The sequence below is a fragment of the Chiloscyllium punctatum genome, chromosome 25, assembly GCF_047496795.1.
Source record: "Chiloscyllium punctatum isolate Juve2018m chromosome 25, sChiPun1.3, whole genome shotgun sequence".
Taxonomy (NCBI): domain Eukaryota; kingdom Metazoa; phylum Chordata; class Chondrichthyes; order Orectolobiformes; family Hemiscylliidae; genus Chiloscyllium; species Chiloscyllium punctatum.
The window spans coordinates 52307957-52323170 of record NC_092763.1 but is presented as its reverse complement, the minus strand read 5'-3'; the positions used below and the strand labels follow the sequence as shown (position 1 = coordinate 52323170).

Below are 15214 nucleotides of genomic sequence, written 5' to 3'. Positions count from 1 at the left end.
TGATCCTGTTTGAATTAGCCATTGTTTGCAGCTCCAGTGCACAGTCGGACAATGGCTATATATGGTTGCTATGTATTATTTATGTTGTAAAAGGGAGCTTTTTTTGTATGTTTAGACACTTTTTTTTCATTTTGTGGGATAACGAGGAAACGTTGGAAGAATTAACCTGCTGCTTATTAATCTGTGGGTCTACATCATGATTGTTGATCCAAAGCCAACAGGTCCTTGAGTAGGGCTTGAACTCAGAGATTTCAACCCAGAAACAAAGATACTACCCACTAAGGCACAAGACCTGTGAAAATGCAATGAGATTTCCTATCTTTACGATTTTGGGAGAAATCATAAATACATCCTAATATAGAGGGATAAAGGACATGGGGACAAAGTGAGAACAGAGTACTGAAATGAATGAGTAGTCATGATCATACTGAATAGTGGAGAAGGGCTGAATGTCCCCTCCTGATCCTATATTCTATATTTCTATAATGTGATTACATTTACCTGGAAATCACAAACGTGGAAAATCATCCGGATATGTTTTGAAGCTGATAACATATGGGCCTGTAAGTTTGGTCGTGCTTCAGTCTCTGCATGCAGTGAGTTTGGTATATGCCTGAATGGTGAAGCTTGAGACATGCTAATAATGGGGGTATAAAAGGTAGCTCACCCATTAAAGATTCAGTGAAAATTAGGCTGTTCGGTTAACAGCACTCCTCAGGTAACTGGATGCAGGTTGGTGGCAATACTGGCAGAGATTGGTAATCAAAGCTTCTGTTCTTGAATATGAGGTGAGGAGAATCTCTCAAGATCATTCTGGATCGATCTTCAGGTAAATTAAAACACATCTTGCTAATTGCCTCTGAGCATGTGATACCTTTAAATACTACCTGTTAGGTGACTTTTAGATCTGATTTTCTTATATACATCCAGGACCTTTACCAATATTCTGGTGGAAGCATTTTCCTCACAATGAGCAAGCACATTCTGCCCTCTAAATTGGGGATTGAAGAAACCATTCTGCATCTGATAAATGGTGACAAAATGCCTGGAAAGACTAAAGTCTATTAGAAGCTTCTCAGGAAGAATAACAGAGAGCCAGATATTGCAGTGAGGTTTGGTTTTGATACCGTGAGGATGCAGATTTTGACCCTGAAATTTAGGAAGAGTTATCAGAATCAGCAGAGGAATACTGCTAACTGAATTCTGGTTCCAAACAGGGAGAGATTAGAAGGAGTGTGATGAATAATGGCAGGGAAGGTATATGTCAGAGAGAGATTGCCTTTCAAGTAGTATATTTTTTGGTAGTAAGCATTAATAAGTTTCAGGACACTGCTGGGATGGTTAAGTTTAGGACTTATGTTTTCAAATGAAGGAACTAAGACTTGAATTGAGGGAGAGGCCGAATTAATGGTATCATGAAAACCATGGTTATGATGTTAAAAATCACACAACACCAGGTTATAGTCCAACAGGTTTAATTGGAAGCACACTAGCTTTCGGAGCTAGTGTGCTTCCAATTAAACCTGTTGGACTATAACCTGGTGTGTGATTTTTAACTTTGTACACCCCAGTCCAACACTGGCATCTCCAAATCATGGCTATGATGCTTAGTTATAAACATTTTTATCCCATCACTGTATATGCACAGAATGAGTACTGCGCCAACAAAGTTTGCGGTTCTTTGGAATGGAAAACTGTAAACAATTTACAACTTGCATTTTTATAACCTCTGTAGGCGCTTACAACTTCAAATCTCTCATTGTAAGCATTCGAAAAAGCTAACTCATATATTAACATACAGCACCAAATAGAGTGCAAGAAAAAAAATCGAAAAGAAATAATTAATCAAGTAGAACAAAAACAATGTTGTAGAGCCGCAGGTTTGATGAAAGTCTTGTCAACTCTATTTGATGAGACAAAGCATCTCCGTTTCTACTGTTTACCAGTGTGACGCGGACTGAACTGGCCCTGGAGTACGTACTGTGAAGAAGATTCTGTCTCGTCGCCCAGTTAGTTCCAGTATTTGAAAGCCCGAGTGTATTTTGTCGGAGACTGAACCGGGCGAAAACAACTAACCTGTCAACATCCAAAAATATAGGAATAACAGGGCTTAGGTTACATCAAGTGAAATGCATTTATTTAAAAAAGAAAACCGGGCTTGCTTTGCGAAGAATAAAGCTATTCGAAGGTTTTTTAAAAAATAAAACTCCCATTTTACTTCATAATTGTGGTTTGAGAGCTCACTTGAAAGCGCTTTCAGTTTTTCTTTCTGCATTTCGTACGGAGAGGATGCGATACGATGTGTGTTTGTTGTTTACAGAGCGTCATATCATGGTGTGACTATTATTGGATGGATCTGTGCAAATGGGTGGGAGAACTGGTGTCTGCGGTCGCTCGCAGCGCTTCCGCCTCCAACACAAGGAACTTGTGCCATAGACAGATGAGAGATATTGTGATGGATTTTACACCGCATTGTGCATGGAGAAGCTGAGTGACAGCAGTAACAACGGGAGGAAAACATAGCACCGAACACAAATCTACACGAGAAGTGAGTCTCTCCCACTTGCAGCTATGAGTGTAGAAGACATCGTTTACACTGGCTGGCTCATCAAATCCCCCCCAGAGAAGAAATTAAAGCGCTACGTAAGTAAACTATGCTGTGCCTTCTGCCCGAGTATGATTTGATGCTGATACAGTTTAAAGCTAAAGTACGGGTCCAAAATTAACCACACTCTACTACACTGGGAAATATCATTCAATGATCTTGAGATTTCGCTGAATATTTTTTGGGGAACATAAGTCATTTATAGACCAACAGGCAGAATATATTTCAGGATTTCAGCACCTTAAGCCATCTTCGTTTTTTTTAAAAAAATGAATCCAATTTGTTGCGAGGGAACTTATTTCAGTTGTTTTTTTTCTCTCTCTCACGTGGGGGCCCCTCGGTACTGGAGCAAACCGTCCGCCTGTTTTTTTTTTCTGAGAAATTAGGGCGTGTTTTCAAAATATCACCAAATCGGAAGCCGAGCCATAAGGTTACTGGCGCACTTCATCAGCAATCCAGAAGGAACAGAAAAAAAAGGGACAAATGAGCATTTAATAACAACACTGGACTCGCAATTAGTAGAGGCGGGGCTCTGCATAAACGCTTGTAAATCGGACCCCAAGTCCACCTACCCACCATCACGTCAATAAATTTCAGAATTATAGCAAGGGTCACATATAGGCGACATTGTAAATGACCCGTTGCAGCGACTTCAGAGAGAGAGCGCTCTGCTTAGTGAAATTCTTTGGATGGAGGTACTGCATTTGGTGGTTTGACACAAAACTATGAATTTCTAAACAGAATTCCAAACTGGATTTGACTCTGGCACTTGTTTGTTTGTGGGATGCTCAGCGAAAGCTGCTCTTTGCGATGTTCTTCCTGGTTTGCTAGCGTCTTGTGAGCATAGTTACCCGCTGGAGCAGCCCTGCAGTTGGAAGTTGTGTGATATTGGTGTACGATGTGTTGGATGACTAGATCGTGTGCTAAAGCGGATATTAAACAACAGTAGATTCCCGTCCACCACGGGTTTAGTCCCCGGACTGATAGAACTCAGTTTACAAGTTGAATCAACATACAGAAATAATTCCTCGACTTAAAAATGTAAACAGTACAAAAAAGCCCAATAAATTAAGTACTGCAGCAGCGTGTCTGCAGTGCCACTCAGATAGAGGTTATATTTGGTGGGGGGAAGCATTGAAGCAAATCGATTTATGTGAAGGGGTATCTGGGAGATGTGTATTTGGCGGTGATCAGCTGATGTCACAGATGGGAGCGTCCAACAGTCTTATGTGCAGTAACCTTTCGGGATAAGATGCCGGATGGATTGGCAGGCTCTATCGTCCTTGAGAGGCTGTCAGCACCACTCCCTGCCAAAAATATGCTCCTTAAAATAACGCCTTAAATAAAATTCAGTCTCATGAAATCCCAGCGTGGGCACGAAAATGTTTTAACTGCAGAGGGACAAGTAGATTAAAAAAAACTTCACCTCAATGGTCAAACTGAACTTGTTTACAATGGTGCCTCCAATGTCTGCTGCATAGAACAGTGGATTTGCAATAAATACTTAACTCTTCCCGCGACGACCCAATCTAGCCGGGTAATATTTATGGTTCAAATAACATGCGCATTGCTTATGGTATATCAATAAAGCTGTTTTAATGAGATGATAAATTATATCGGAGAGAAATGCTGAAGTATCCGAACTGTAAGATTTACAGATTTCAATGTGTCACCTATGCTGTTTATCACTCACCCTTCATATGAACAAGCATACTTTAAACATTGCTGTTTTAATATGCGAGGAAATGCATATTTTTGTTCAATTTCAAAAGTAAACTGAAAAAGCAATTCAAAGTTTGATCAGTTGGTGTTAGGTGGGAAATAGAAACAGTGAATGTAAGACATGTATTACGTGTGGGGCATTTGAAGACAGATCAGATTCATTTTTCATGGAGAGGCACAATCTGACAGACTTGACCTGTAGTTTCAACATTGACAGTTTTACTTGGTTTCTAATGTAACTGGTTCTGTTCGCCGAGCTGGGAATTTGTGTTGCAGAATAGATAGAAGGAAGGATAGATAGAAGGGAGGATAGAAAGAAGGGAGGATAGAAAGAAGGATAGACAGAAAGAAGGACAGCTAGGTAGAAGGATAGAAAGAAAGGATAGAAAGAAAGAAGGATAGATAGAATGAAGGATAGAAAGAAAGAAGGAAGGATAGACAGAAAGAAGGAGAGACAGAAAGAAGGATAGGTCGAAAGAAAGAAGAATAGATAGAAGGATAGATATCCTTCTTTCTTTCTATCTATCCTTCTTTTTATCCTTCTTTCTATCTGTTCTTTCTTTCTATCCTTCTTTCTATCCTTCCTTCTTTCTATCCTTCATTCTATCTATTCTGCAACACAAATTCCCAGCTCGGCGAACAGAACCACAACAACGAGCACCCGAGCTACAAATCTTCTCACAAACTTCTAATGTAACCATTTATATTTAGTTATTTGTGACCTTCAGCTATCCAACATTCTATGGTGTTAATAATACTACAAGTTATTATTCTTTCCTAAAATAGTCAAAGCTCAAGGCAAAAATAAGTCCCCTATGGTACCTTGGGCATTTATTATTATCGGTATAATTATCAGGCAATTTTTCAGACAAGTAAAACCTGTCTTGCATTTGTAAGCATTCATATACTGTACACATCTTAAGCAAACAGTTGGTCATTTTAAATGTTTACAAAAGCATCATGGATAAACAGAACACATATATGACTTACAAGTGTGGTTGCTTTATATTCTGTTTACCTCTCCTCATGTGGCTCAACTGTTGTGATAGGGTTTTATGAGTCCAGGTCATGTTTTAGTACATCATGCATTCTTTATCGAAGAGTTTATGCAGTGGGTGCTGCAAAATTGTTCAACCATTGGGGTACCACAATTGAGGCAATGCTGCTCCCAAGGACTCAACCAACCTACTTACTTCAGCAGGAATCAATAGGCAAAGAATAGTGATTGTACATCATCAGTGGTCTTACATAACGGTTGAAAAACTTAGATGTATAAGATGTTATACATGCACTCTGTGAGATTCACTTTGAAAAGGAATAGGATTTGAAGTTTTATTAGCTTACAGATGATAGACATATTTTTGAAATTGCCATGAGGATGAATCTGGAGAAATCTGGCCCGTGTGATGCGGTGAGAAGGATTAGCACATTGTAAAAGCTATTAAGTTTCAACTGAGTACTTTTTCAAGACAGCAATTGGGGTAATCAAGGTGCCCTCCTCTCTGTACGCAGAAAGGAGAAAATAGCTTTGTTCTGTTTTGAGGCAATCGTTCAGTGACCACACACTATTCTCCACCCTCCTACAGCCTCCCCACTTACCTGCTTATCCCCTGTCCCAGTGGGAAGTGCTAGTATGTTAATATTGGGTAACAATGTATTCATACTGTTTAATAGGTGTGTCTAAAAACCCCAAGCAAAGGTTTGTTTTCAGATACCTACTAATTATTCTGCCACGTCAGTGATTTTAGTGGTTCCAAGTAATAGCAGAACTCTGAAAGGTCACATTAACTACGTTTGTCTCCTCAGACACTGCCAGGCCTGATAAGTTTCTCCAGCAATTTTTGTTTTTGTTTGTTCCAAATGGCCATAAATCTTGTGTTAAATCTGCACATGTGACCATGACAAGGCATGATTGCCTGAGATAACAAAAAACAGTTGCGAAAAGGAGAAGTGATAGTTTTACAGAGTGATATAGCAAAGGACGTCGTCTTTTGGCTCCTTGAAAAAGCTATCCAATTAGAAACTCACATACATATTCACCATAATTTACTTGAATTTCAAAATACTCTTTTTTTCAGAGTGAGTTTTAGGGAAACTTACAGACTACTTTTTGTATTTTAGTCACTGCATGCAAGGTCTTGGGCCTGGTCTTTATGGAGTGGTGTGATCCCCACCACTACTCCTATCCTGTCCCTGTTGCCTATTGGAGAATCTGCACAGGGGCCTAACAGGAAAATAACTACCTGCAGCCATTTAATGGTCAGTTGACCATAAATACTAAAGATGTTGGATTTCTGCCCCTCAGGAGGCAAACAGTTCTACCTCAGAAAACAAATACCAGCCATCAGAGGTCAGCAACTTTTCAGTACCAACAGCATCCCAGGAATGGCAGTGACTCTGGATTTGAGGAGGTACTTAGCGATGGATTAGGGCCTGGTAATTGATTGGGGTGTCTCACTGAAGCCAGTCTGAAAAGCCATAGCAAGATGAGAGCCAGGGTTTCAGAGGGCATGAGGGATAGTGATGTGTGGGGATAACACTCTTACTCATTACCAACCTACACAAGGAAACTTGCCAGGCTGGGTGTCAGGTATGGAACCGTTCAACTGATGATTAAATCCACTTAGCAGTGGAATGAGGCCATTCAGTTTTCTGTCTAATGCTATTCCAGCCACTTTTCCAGTAAAATTTCAGTGGGGTCAGGGATGGATAGGTAAGCAATAGACAGGCCATCACTGACTCTTAAAGGCCCCTCTGACATCAAACTCATTGATTAGAGAGTGTAAAACATAATTTGTATCAATCTAAGTAATTAAGTCATATTTATAGTTCTTACAAACTGAATTTCATCTTCTTTTCTCATCACAGCTTTGATTATGATCAAGTGAGTAAGTGAGATGTTGAGTGCTAAGGCTGCAAATCCTCCAGTTTCTGCCTCTTTTCAGTCATTCATTTCTCCAAACTCAGTCACTGTCACATATGGGCTGAATTTTATCTGTGTGTTTGTGATGGATTTTGAATGGGTTAACACTGACCCCCATTCTCTCACATTCACTCCTGCATGCTCATCTCACACAGATTATACTCACCCATACTTTTATTCACCAACTCACATAATCTCTTACTCTGTCAATCACTCCTGTATTTGCTCACTTAGTAACTCACATTTACACTCTTGTTACTTTACCATCATGTACACTTAGATTTTCTTCAGCCTCACCCCTTAGTCTCTTACTGAATTACTCAGTCACACTTAATCCTATTCATTCATTCAATCTCACTGAAATGTTCACTATTTCCCTCACTCAGTAGCTTATCATTTGATCCTTATTGTCTGTCAAATCCATTCACCTTCTCGTAGTCTCCCAGTCATTCATTCTCTGACCCACACACACACACTCTTGCACATTTTTACTCACTTATACTCTTTTCCTGTTCAGTAACTTAATGAAAGGGAGGGAGAACAATGCCTTGCTCGCAGGGTGAAAGAGTTGACATTTTCACTGTTGCAAGCTAAAACAAAGTGTAACAATAGATAAATACAGAGTAATTCTCATACCTATAAATTAATCATAGATAGGGCTGAATAGACTAGAGAGTTTGAAGTACTTATGAGTTTATGCCCTAAGGAATCCCATCACGTTTGTGCAATGTTGTTTTTTATTTCTTTATTTCATAAATATGCTTTATTCATAAAAGATATCTTAGTCACAAACATAGTTTGGTTCTGTACAGTAGCATATCAAGGAACCAGATGAACATTGGAGTTTGGCTGTATCCAAACAAACCAAAGGCATCTCTTTACATGCATTTGAGGCACCAGGAGGGTCCGATAACTGAATGGACCCCAATTTAACTTCAGCAGAAAGACCTCAGACAGTGGTCTTTCCCCACTGCATCTTGGCAGCAACTGCCCCAAGCTTTAATGTGTCCCTCAGTGCATAGCTCAAGCCCTTGGAATGTGCCAGTCTGCAACACTCGGTTGGAGTCCTGCATCATGGAGCTGCTTGGGATGAATCTCAAAAAAACCCAGAGATTCTTTGTCCAGACGCCCTTTGCAAAGGCACATTCCGGAAGGAGATGTGTGACTGTCTCCCCCGCTCCCCCCCCCCCCGCCCCCCGCAGCTGCTTCGATTACAGTGTGCGGTAATGCAGATGGACTGATTTTACATGAAGAATTTCACATTTATTGTCCTTCTCACCACTAGCCAAATGGTGTTTTGGTACTTGTTGAAAAGCTCTGCTTTAGGAACATGCGACAAGATTCACGCTATCCTTTTCCGACAAGGTCTCAAGGATGCTGTCTGCTGACCATGTCCTGATGGATTTATGGTCAAAGCTGTTTTTGTTCGCAATTTTCTTCATGAAGGACACGTGATATGGATCAAAGAGGCCAGTCTAATCCTTCCCAACACCAGCGACAGGGAGAACCTCAATACGTAGTGGCACTTGGCTTTTGCATACTGAGGGTCTACATACAGCTTGATGCAGCCACACACAGAAGTGGCCATCAGAATGAGGACAAAAACAGAAGTTGCTGGAAAAGCTCAGCAGATCTGTCAGGGTTTGGAGAGACATCAGTGTTAACATTTTGGGTCTGGTGACCCTTCCTCAGAAGCCAAACATTAACTCTGATTTCTCTCCACAGATGCTGCCAGACCTGCTGAGCCTTTCCAGCAACTTCTGTTTTTGTTTCTGATTTACAGCATCCGCAGTTCTTTTGGTTTTTGTTTGTGATGAAGGCAACATTGGGTGTGTTTGTTAGGTCCTTATCCAGAACTTTGTCAATGGTGTCTCTGCAGACACAGCCCATCTTAGACCTCAAGATGAAGTGGAAGATGGCTCGGGTGACTGCAATGGCACAGGTTTGGGGAATGGGCCAGATCTGCACCACATACAACTGAGAGAGTGCCTCACACCTGATGACCATGTTTTTACCTGTAACGGAGAGGGAGTGGTGCTCCCTAAAGACCAGTTTCTGTCTCACCTTGGTGATGCACTCCTCCCAAGATTTTGCACATGCCCAGACCCTCAAAACCATATAGGTAAAAACAATGACTGCAGATGCTGAAAACCAAATACTGGATTAGTGGTGCTGGAAGAGCACAGCAGTTCAGGCAGCAGAAGGGCTTTTGCCCGAATCGTCGATTTCGCTGCTCGTTGGATGCTGCCTGAACTGCTGTGCTCTTCCAGCACCACTAATCCAGTACTCTCAAAACCATATTCCCAGCACTTCCAGCGATTCCATCTTGATGTTGAAGGGGACAATGGATTGGTTGGCCCAGATCCCAAAGAACATGGTGTTGCTCTTGTCTCAATTTACCTTGGTTCCCAAGGCCAGTTCGAACTGGTTGCAGATGCTCATGAATCTGACCTCTGACAGTGGATCAGTGCAGAAAATGGAAACACCATCCATGTACAGGGAGGCTTTGACCTACAGGCCTTCCCTGCCTGGAATAGTCAACCCTTTCAGGCTTCATATCCTTCCTGATGGACTTGGCAAAAGATTCTATACAACACACAAACAGGGCAGGAAAGTGTGGGCAGCCTTGCCTGACTCCAGGACTGATCATGAAACTTTCTGATTCCCACCCATTGATTGAGACTGCACCAATGATGTTGGTGAAGAGCAGTCAGATCCAGTTGCGAATTCCCTCCCCAAAGAATATTTTGGAGAGCACGTGTAAGTCTACAATATCCTGTCCAAAGGCCTTCTCCTGGTCCAGGCTGATGAGGCAAGCACCCACCCCCAACTTGCATGTACGCAATCATATTCCCAAGCAGTGCAAGGCTTTCAGAGATCATCCAGCCCGGTACAGCACATGTTTTGTTCAGATGAATCACTGATGCTACAGCAGATCTGACCCAGTTGGCAATTACCTTAGACAGGATTTTGTGGTCCGCATTCAGCAGTGAAATTGGTCACCAGTTTCTGATTTCCTTCTTCTCCCCCTTCTGCTTGTAGATGAAGGTGATGATATCTTTCCTCATGGATTCGCACGTGCTACCTGCCAGAAGCATACGGTTGTATATCTCCAGCAGGTCCTGGCCAATCAAGTCCCACAGAGCTGAATACAACTCGGCCAGTCAGCCATCTGCTCCGGCAGTTTTTTTTCTCTAAAAATTTGAGAAACTTAGTTAGTTCATCCAGGGATAATCCCTTTTGAGCTCCTCAATGTTTTCTGGGGTCAACAGTTTCACGTCCAGTTTCCACATTGACTTGCCATCCCAGTGGTCATCCTGAAGGTGATAGTCAGACAGCAGGAGGCAGTGGTCAGAGAAGAATACCAGCTTGACACTGTGGCTCTGACCAAGGACCTGCAGGACACCATCAGGAAATCTATTCTGAGTGGGCAGACCCGCCTGGATGCAGCCAGCTGTATCTGTGCTGAACTCTGTCTGCAGGAGTGCTGAAGATGGCCTGCTGTTTAGTGATTTTAACTATTCCCATCTGAAATCTGGATATGATGTCCAGTTTGCTATCAGCCCCTCCCAATCATCCAGCCATATCGATAATGCAGTTGAAGTCTCTGGCCAGAATGACCAGCCTGGACATCAGCAGCAGTAGTGGGAGCTGCTGCAGGATGGCCAATCACTCACTGTTTACCACCAGCGCATACACATTAATTAGTCTCTGGGAGTGTTTGTGTGCATACATATTCTACAAGGAGATGTCCACTCACCACCTTAACTCCAGAGATGGTGAAGTTGCCACCTTGCAGCAGAATACCAAGGCCTTAGAAACCCTTCCCCCCCCCCGATCAAATCAAAGGCCCATGGCCTCATCATCTTGACCATTTCCTGTAGCTGCTGAGATACAGTACCCTGCACTCCTGCAGAGACAGGAAATCTGCTTTGACATTGGCCAGGTAAACCAGTGTGAAAACATATCCTGTAGTCGATTTAATGGTATGCAAATTAATACTGGCAATTTTAAACCTCATTTTTAAGAGTTTATAGAATTACCCATAGACCTAATGTGTTCACCTCTGGTGTTGTCACTGGGGTTTCCCTGCATCTCTGTGGTATGGGCAAACTGTTGGACACTCTCTGCATTGAGATACCCATCTTGTTCCTCCCTAGAGGGTATGCTCTGACCCGGTGTCGTCACGCAAGAACAAAGCCAGAAAGGTCCAGTTCAGAGTCCAACAAAGGGACTGTAATGCTCTACTCCTGATTGGGAGCATCTGTCCACACATACAGGTGGAGACAGGTACTATAGGCAGAGGGAAGGATTGGGAAGACCACATTGTTTGCTGAGCTGTTCCTTGTTGCCGATCAGAATGCTGGGTCTTGATCTTACTTCACCAGGTACTCTCACCTGTTTGCAAGAGACCATGTGACTAATTTATACTTATAAACATCTCTGTCTTACTAATTAAAAGCCACAGCTTACAGAAACTGATGAGGGAGAATATACTGGCTATCTTCAGGCTTGAGATTTTCTTTACCACAGAGCAAGAGCAGCTTCTTCCCTTACAGAGGTTTGATGATGTCTGCCTAAATGTTCACACCCCAGACCGATCAGCTACCAAGAAGCCAATCACACAGCTGTTTGCAGATAGGAGGCCTTTGTCATCTGTAATTGTTCACAGATGAATCAGCTACTCTTTGCAGGCCAATACATACATTAATTCTCCATTCATACACACCACTTAGTACCAGCTCACCTGTAACTGCCCCATAAACAGCTTACAATGAGAGTCTGGTAGCTTGTTTTTAAAACGTGCAATAATCCTTCAACAATCCTTGGTTTTTAAAGCAAATCATTTCCCATTTCAATCCACAATCAAAATGACAGAGAAATAAAATGACTGGGTCTTTGCAAACAACAAAATCCAGACTCTTGGCAAGCAAAGCTAAGACATCTTTATTTTGCGTTTTAATGTATAATCCCTGACTTGAAACAGCTCGAGATTAGAGTGGTGCTGGAAAAGCACAGCAAGTCAGGCAGCATCCGAGGAGCAGGAAAATCAACGTTTCGGGCGAAAGCCGTTCCTCAGGAATGAGGCCTCATTCCTGATGAAGGACTTTTGCCCGAAATGTCAATTTTCCTGCTCCTCGGAAGTTGCCTGACCTGCTGTGCTTTTCCAGCACCACTCTGATTTTGACTCTGATCTCCAGCATCTGCAGTCCTCCCTTTTGCCTTAGAACAGCTCGATGCTAACAGCTAGTCCTCAGCTGGAAAGGTCCTCCCTTCCTCATCAGCAGCATTCTTCATGCATGCAAATTCATACAAAATTTAATATTTTCTAAATTTACTGTTTAATGAATGACAATGTTTAAAAGGATCAGTTGCCTTTCAATTATGAGAATTGTATCTCAGTAGAGCAATGACATAATTCCCACTTCTGATTACACTTTTGTGATTATTGCACAACATCCTTTTTAAACTTTTTATTTAAAACATTTCATCTTAAAAGTAAATGGTTTGCAGCTTGTCTAAAAGGTTGGAGTGAAATTTTCAGCAGAAGTGAAGGAAAGGAAGCTCATGCTGAATGTGAAACAGAGCTCGGGAAAATTGTGATCTGTTTTGTGCTGGTGCTACAATCAAATTTTACTGGAAAGTTTTTATTAATTTTTTTTTCTGGTTAGCTAGAAGGAAAAATGAAAGCCTTTCTTGCTTACTTGGAAGACACTTCAATTCACTGAAAACCAACAGGAAAGGGTGGTGGGAACTGAGTGATAAACTTACAAGAGCTTTTTAATGAGTACTTGAAAATAAGGTCTCTATAGTGATTTATCATGTGTGCCTTTTATAAAAAAATTGTTTTCTAAGATTGAACGTTTTTATTTATTCATTACTGGGTTCAAGGCATCTCTGGATAGGCCAGGATTATTGACTATCCCTAATTAAGAATCAACTGCTTTGTTATCAGTCTGGCGTCATATGTGAGCTAGACCAGGTTAGAACAGCAAATTTCCTTCCCTGAAGGACATAGAGAACCAGATGGGCTTTTATGACAATCGACAGAGGTTACATGGTTGCCATTAGACTAGCTTTCTATTCCAGATCTTTTAGTAAATTTACATTTTGCCATTGAAACCCATATCCTCAGAATGTTAGCTTGGTGTCCTTGATAACTAAAATAGATAAAGCACAGCAGGTCAAGCAGCATCAGAGGCGTAGGGCAGTCAAAGTTTTAGGTCAAAACCTTTCAGTCCTGATGAAAGGTTCACACCTGAAATGTTGACTCCCCTGGTCCTCTGGTGCTGCTTGACCAGCTCCACACTGTATCAACTCTGACTTTCCAGCATCTGCAGTCCTCCCTATCTCTAAGTCCTTGATAACTAATCCATTGACTTTACCGCCTACCGTTAATGTGACCATATACCTGATTCCAGTGACCTGATAGTGTAGAGAGCTGTAAATGGTCAGATATTGCTCTGTCATCTGCTGCAGCTTTGAAGGAACCTGTTCCAAAAAAAAATAAGAGAACTGGTGATACTAATAGCTCCAAGAAGTGCTGTCCATGTCCTGGGTTCTGGACTCAGGTAGCTGTAGCAGGGTAAGGTAGCCTTCATTGTGAAGTGAGGGCATCCAAAACATTGCTCCCCAGTGAAGAACAGGATGGAGGGTGAGTGCTGCTTGAATTATAGATGTAAGTGTGGGCTCTTGTATAGTTCTTCAAACTAGAGTTACTCCAGATATGCATTGGTGCTGGAGGACAATGGTAAATTAGAAGAGTGTGGTAAAGTTGGGAAACATAGAAAATAGGAGCGGTAGTAGGCCATTTGAGATTTGAGCCCGCTCCACCATTCATAGAACCATGTAGCACTGTTGAGTCTGTACAGACCTATCTTTAGTAATCCCCTTATCCAGTCAATGTGATCATTGCTGATTATCCAACTCCTGTCTGCTTTCCTCCCAAATCCTTTGGTCTCTTTAGTCCTAAAAACTATATCTAACTCCTTCTTGAATACTTTCAATGTTTTGGTCTCAACTATGGCAGAGAGTTCCAAAATGTCTCATCTCAGTAAAAATAAACAAAAAAGAGCCTCTGAGGTTTATCATAGTGTGTATGTTGCTACCTTAGCTGTGATCAGCTGAATTGGTGTATACAGTACTCAGGACAAATTTTTTAAAAATATTGCTTAATGTTAGATAGGGTGGTGCCTTTAGCTACTAGAGTCAGTTAGTTATAGACCCATTGAGCCATACAGCATGGAAACAATCCCTTTGGTCCAGTTAGTCCATGCTGACCATAATTCCAAACTAAACTAGTCCCACCTGCCTGTGCTTGGCCTATATCCCTCCAAACATTTTGTATTCATTTACTTATCTAAATGTAATAACTGTGTAAGAAATCTAGAAGTAAGCCTGAATCTCAGGACCAGCTACAAAACCCACACTACTCACAGTCCACCGTTTTAGTTGTTCCAATGGAAGCCATTTAAATTGTGAGGCAATACTGTCCAATACACCCTGCCACAGATAAATATTTCCACAATAATGACTTCCTCATCTTCATCAACAGAATGGGCCTATAGTCAAAGAGAAAAGAAATGTAAGAGAGAAGCACTTATCAGGAGATTTAATATATGTAATAAGAAAAGTAAGGAATGTACCTACAATTTGTTTTGTGTGAGAATTAAGATAAAAGGAATTTCACTGCCCTCTCCCTTATGTTCATCATACATCTTCATACAGGATCATCTGCATGACCATATAGTGCACAAAAGAGAGCAATGTTTTCCAGTTCTATTTTATGAATGGATTTTATAACTCATATCCTGGAGCTGTGGGTCTTTAACAATGAATGTAGGTGGTGAGAGGTGTCTTCTATACATGCAGAGTTCAGCTACACTATACTGAACACGAATAAGAATAATATGAACCACATGCTTAACAATGGTAGTGTGAGTTGCATGAGACAGTATTGTTAC

The 15214-nt window shown here is 41.4% G+C and overlaps 1 protein-coding gene across 2 annotated transcripts in view; it reads left to right on the top strand.

Moving 5' to 3' along the window:
- The first annotated feature begins 2430 nt into the window (after positions 1-2430).
- gab3 (GRB2 associated binding protein 3) overlaps positions 2431-15214 on the top strand; it is a 135290-nt gene continuing 122506 nt past the window's right edge. For both annotated transcript variants that reach the window (XM_072595285.1, XM_072595284.1), the window contains exon 1: positions 2431-2643. In XM_072595285.1, coding sequence (XP_072451386.1) covers positions 2572-2643 — 72 coding nt within the window. In that variant the 5' untranslated portion in view covers positions 2431-2571. The remainder of the gene's footprint in view (positions 2644-15214) is intronic.